General features: G+C 34.9%; 1 protein-coding gene across 1 annotated transcript in view; it reads left to right on the top strand.

Moving 5' to 3' along the window:
• ABCA13 (ATP binding cassette subfamily A member 13) overlaps positions 1-6,000 on the top strand; it is a 202,159-nt gene that overhangs the window by 153,659 nt on the left and 42,500 nt on the right. Inside the window, exons 50-52 of the mRNA XM_085305455.1 lie at positions 957-1,072; positions 3,922-4,078; positions 5,439-5,692. Coding sequence (XP_085161581.1) covers positions 957-1,072; positions 3,922-4,078; positions 5,439-5,692 — 527 coding nt within the window. The remainder of the gene's footprint in view (positions 1-956; positions 1,073-3,921; positions 4,079-5,438; positions 5,693-6,000) is intronic.

Below are 6,000 nucleotides of genomic sequence, written 5' to 3'. Positions count from 1 at the left end.
AAAAAAAGACTTTTCATATTGACAAAGAAGTAATGCTCTCTGGTTTAAGTCTGAGGATGTTTGCGTTGTGCTTCAGTATGAAAATCTGATTTTAGCAGTTAGAATACTGTTTTTTTATACTCTGAATATTAGACAGACCTTGATTAATAGTCATTTGTTACTTTTTACATTAGGAGAAAGTTAGATGTTGCGTCTCGCACAGAAAGTCACAGCCCCATAGAGCTCGKTTTTAATACACGAAGCAGGTAGACAGTGAGAAAGGAGCCGAGAGCAGGACTTTCATATCATGCAGCTGTTAGATGAAAGCAGAACCCAGCTCTCCTGAGTGCTTGGATATGAATCCCCTATACCAATMGCATCCCCCACTACTAATTAGTTTGCTAATATTATATTGGGAGACTATTACTCAAATGTTAACCCTGTTGCCTGGTGGCTATGTCTCTTCTAAATACTTTGTTCCTATTAGAAGTTGTCATTTGCTTCATCTGCATGCATTGTCTGTCATTAAAGTCTCTTTTGAAACTGTATCCTTAATATTCTCCTATAGCAGAAGCACAAATCGTTGAAAAGTACTGCTCCTGGGTCCTAGCCTATGTATTCATAGTATASTTTGGGGCTTTAGAGCGACAGTCCCATATGGACCCATTATCTGGAAGAGTTAGCTTGTTAAACGGATGTGTTAGAAAGGTCAGTAGAAATGGAACTGAGGAAAATATTCTATATTTGGATTTATTTTGTCAGTCAGTTACATGTGTACATCTGTGTGTAATGGGGGCAGTTTCACAGCCACTATGAACTATGAAAYGTCAGTGCTCTTCTGCATAATTCTTCTTAATTCATAGGGTAATTATACTGCAAATATGAAAATGTTAAAGTGTAAACCCCTTCTATACTAACTGAGTAAGACCAATAAGTGATRCTCACTGACTAAGTGCCCCTTTTCCTTGTGTTTCTAGCTGTTTTACATGGTTCCAGTCACCCTGTGTGTTGGTGTTATTACTGCCTTCCAGCTATCAGCCTTCACTTTCCGAGAGAACTTGGCAGCCACTGTTCTCCTGCTGATACTCTTTGGGTATGTGATTGGAAATGTTACTATGGCATTATAGCTTATAAGAAACAAACAAAAATCTTTAGGCTTTGTTTGCACCTGCTGCTGGRTGCATGATTTTCTGTCTTTGGAAATGATTATGATTCAGCAAAAGATAGTGAAAAAACAAGTTGAAACATGAGGTTGAAAGTTCCACAGGGAAAGGGGAAGGAGACTTATAAGCAAAGTGCTGGAAATGTCTCAAGGAAATACTCAGGCTGTATAACAATCATTTACTGTTAGAAATTGAGTGTAAGTTATCTTCCAAAAGGGTAGTAAAATAATAGCATAGTCAGGCCAGGATTTAGCTGGTTAGCTGTGGAGAATAGCATCAAAAACTGAAGATATGACTTTTATTACATTCTACACATTTTCTGTAATTCTGTAATTTGACAAAGCTCCGGGAACTTACCTTTCCAATATGAAGACCAGCCAACCTGGAGCTCTGGACTGGTTGAAGAATTGTCTTCAAYTGATACTGTGAGATAGGAAAAGTCCTCCCATCTCATCTCTCACTTTGGTTTTATGTGAAAAAAAGTTATAAAAAATTAAAATAACTTGTTAAAAGAGGACTAGTTTCTCTAAATGAGTGTGCCTTGTGCTCAGTCAAACTAATGRTCTTACTGTGCGCAGTCCAAGAGGGTGTGAGAAATGCTGAAAATGAATAATTAATGGATAAGCATTTGGAAGAAGAATTCTCTTCCTTATCTCAAGCAACTAATGTTTGCTGTCTTCATAGGTGAGATTGCATATCCTCAGAGTAAGAGGCTTAGATGATGGAATACAACTGTGCTCATTAGGGAATCATGGGGAAAGAGCCTAGAAAGGGACCGTCTCTAAGGTCAGGGCATGTCCCATCCAAGAAATAATTTCAGACAAATACTTTTAAAAATTTACCTATTCTCTTCTTGAAACTACTTTGAAGRTTTCATGCATTCAGCAGCTCTTTTTTTGGAAACTCAATAGCTGGATATATTCTATAATTTTTCTATAAACCATRTGACAGAAGGATGTGTGTTTGAAGGATTAATCAACAAGTTCCTAGTGTATTAGTTTAAAGTAGATTTACTAATGCTTTAGAAACGTTATGGTCTCATAACTAAATTGCATTTATTTTCCTTTTAGTAGTAGCAGAAGTGTTTTATAATGCTACATTTTAAGCACTTTTGTCCAATATGCTCTATCACTGTTGCTCACAAAATAACAAATTATAGCTAAATTTGAAGCTGATTTGCAGTCAGGAAGAAAGAGTTAGGATAGGAATGTAGGCTTGACTGGCAGATACAACTTTAGTCCTACGTATTTGAAAATTATTACTCACTTTTTAGCAGCTGTAAATGAACAAGTTAACTTTTCCTTWCATATATGTTGCAGTAACAGCACTTTAAATCATCTCTCTCTCTCTCCTAAGCTCTATTTTCAAAAGTAATGTATTTTATTTACACTACAGTAATTCAGAGCAAAATTTAGAACTGTGATTTCAGTATGTGCATGAAGGAAAGAAAATATTGTGTGATTAAGGCTGTCAACAGGATCCTAAAAAAATATCTGCAACAGCATTACAATCTTCCTTTGAGATCCTAACCAAGTCACTCAATCTTTATGTTGCTATAAACTGAAGATAGCATCACTGTTGCTTCACAGCTGGAAAAGTTTGTTTCCTAAAGTAACATGTTTTGGTGTTCTCAGGTGAAAATAYTAAAGTACAAAATACTGAGCTTAAAAGGGACTTCTATGGCTCACAGTCTAAACTACTGTTTAATATGCTGAAGAACTGAAGTCACAGATTTTTGGCTAGTTACTCTGGCATTGAGCTTATTATCAAAATAATTATGCATACATATGTTAGTATTAAAAATATACATATATATTTATGGTCATGCCTCAGTGTGCACTTATACCTGTGCTCCTTGCAGTCTTTATGCTGTTGGTTTTCACGTAGATATGTCTGGCACTGTGTTGAATGGAAAATGAATTTCTTTTACATGACATTCATACTCATCTAATTGTCCGGGCTATTTTTAAGCCAGATGGACTGTCTCACTGTTCTTAATACAAAATATGACTTCTCTGTTTTGGATTGGCATCAGCTGGTATGCCTGAGCTCAGGATTACTTCCCTACTCCTTTAAACATTTGCACAGAAGACGGTGTAGCTAGGAACCTGCTGTCATATTACCATTGTGCTATGTGGTAACTATGGACTCATTTTATGGCTAATACTCTACTGTAATCTGGTAACCTACTGTAATACTTAATAATGCTAAGGTGATTTTTTTCTGACATATTTGAGTTCTCAGATATCACTGACTGCARTATCAGTTCAAGGATTTATGGTTGCAATAAATGATTGCTCAGCATCTATGGTCTGGATTTCAAATACAATGATTTTAACTTTTTAACTGTGTCTCTGTGTAAGACAGTTGCATGATTTTTGCAATCGTTTAAGAATTAGAGTTGTGAGCTCTCTGAACAGTGAAAGTAAACATAGGCAGTTCATAAAAATGGATCATGTCTGCCCATTATAGGGCAGCTCATAAGGATATATCTGCAGCATCAGAAGGTAAGTTTGTCAAGAAAATATATTGCAAATTTATTCTCCCTTCTCAGCTGGTGGAAAGGCTTGCATATCTTAATAACAGAGAGTAATTGGTTTTGCTAACTGTCAGGGTGCATGCGAAGTGTTGATCTTTTTTGTTTGTTTTTTTGGCTGCCAAACCCCTCCCCTCCCCCCATAACTTATTCCTTTTTTTTTTTTTTTTTTTTTTTTTTTTTTTTTTTTTTTTTTTTTTTTTTTTTTTTTTTTTTTTTTTTTTTTTTTTTTTAATGTTTCAGATATGCAACTTTGCCATGGATGTATCTTGTATCCAGATTCTTCTCAAGTTCAGATGTGGCTTTTATTTCTTACATCTCCTTAAACTTTGTATTCGGCCTTTGCACCACGCTAGTGACGCTCTTACCTCGTTTGCTAGCTATAATTTCTAAAGTGCAGGTCAGTAAAAAAAAATTTTTTTGCTTTACATTAGTCGTGAGAGGTATATATGTGCACACAGACCTGCATGTGTGTGTGCATATGTACATATAGATAGGTAGATGTGCACATACACACAAACAAGACTTTTTCCAACWGAAGAACTCATGTATTTTAAACATTCTTGACTTTTCCGTCCCTATGTATACTGTATTGTTTGTTAYCGTGTTTAAGTATAGAATTCTAAGATGTTCATATCAAAACAAAACAAACAAACAAAAGACTCTGAACTCTAATAACGGAAGAGAACTCTAATAATGGAGAAAAGCAGCTTTAATTGAAACTTTGACACTTTTCCAGACCATTAAGTTGTAATTTGCACATAATAGGAGATGTTCTGGTCCATTGAATAGATTATATGCATTGTGAAATGTGTTTGAATAATATTGACATAAGAGATAAGCTGCTTATTCCTAGGATCTGTGATRYCCTGTATGAATAGTAATATGCATTCTCACTCCATGTACATAATTACCATTATTCATAATGGTAGTTAAGTAAGCTGATGGAAAAGAGATCCAGACTGTATGTTTGCATTTCTGTGCATATTCCAGGTCAACAACTTGATGTTTGAAGCCAAATCTGGGCTAAATGTCACTCAACTTTGGAGGCAGATTTCATGCTGAGTTGAGTTTAAGATTGAGATTTTGAGTGGATAGCATTTAAATATTAAAATTTTAACAGCAGAGGAATAAACACTTGGCCTTGCTTGTTCAATTTTCCTCTCTGTTGCAAATCATTTTATATRGTAGAGTACAACATAATTCCTGTCAGATACCAATTTGCTGGTTAGCAGAGGAATAGAGTAGTTTCTCCTGCTTCATATCAGCGTTGCTAGTGTGTTGGTAATGTTCCTGGTCTTGTGACAGGAATAGATACAAGGCTGAATATGGGTGTTGTGGTTGCATCTAGCCTATTCCAGGTCCTGAATATAAAACCACTTAGGTGTCTTATTTTCYCTCTAGCACCATCTTTTCTGTGCTAACTATGCTGGAAATGCATATTTACCATTTTATATATTACATGTAACTGCTGTTTAATAGCTGAGATAAACTAGATGTCTGTTATGTGAATGTTAACTAAACTCAGGATCCTATGGCTCTAGGCCCTCTAAAAATAGTTTTAAAAATTGCTGTAAAAATATAGTAAGAGATGATCCTTGTCCCAAAATATTTCTCAATGTTCTCTGCTGAAATCAGTGCACTCAAACAGAATTCAAAGTAATATTCAAATGATGTAACTAGCTTTGTAAGTGTGCTTAATATACTGTTTGAAAAAACTAATTTTTCCCTCTCTCTTTTCTTGCTGAATTTTAATATAGCGTTTTCAGAACATCTAYGATATCCTCAAGTGGGCATTTATTATATTCCCGCAATTCTGCTTAGGGCAAGGTTTGATAGAACTTTCCTATAATCAGATCAAGTTTGACCTGACCAGCAGCTTTGGAATAGATTCTTATGTRAGCCCTTTTGAGATGAACTTCCTTGGATGGATTTTTGTGGAAATGGCCCTACAAGGAACAGTTCTTCTTCTTTTACGGATTTTTCTTCATTGGGATCTCCTCCAGAAAACAAGGTGTGTAGTATATTATTGTTTGTGTTCTATGATAATGAACACTTAATTTCTCCAAGACAGAAAATAATGGAATTCTTTGATCCTCTAATGAGGTTATGTGTTACCACTTTTTATTTTTGTACTCTTATTCCTATATTCATAGAAAGAATACTTCAAAAGACAGAGATTAGGAGGAAGAATGGAAATTTATTCAATTAACTTTTAAACTGCAATTTTCTGAAATTGTTTGTCTCTAGATTCAGTGGTCTTATCTAATGGAATTATTTTTTATATTTTATATTTTCTTTAATTTAAATTTCTGATTCCAA

The sequence above is a fragment of the Rhea americana genome, unplaced genomic scaffold (genome assembly GCF_003343005.1).
Source record: "Rhea americana isolate MKP2758 unplaced genomic scaffold, rheAme1 scaffold_220, whole genome shotgun sequence".
NCBI classification, from domain to species: Eukaryota; Metazoa; Chordata; class Aves; order Rheiformes; family Rheidae; genus Rhea; species Rhea americana.
The sequence above is the reverse complement of the archived record's forward strand: the minus strand, read 5'-3'. Positions and strand labels throughout refer to the sequence as shown.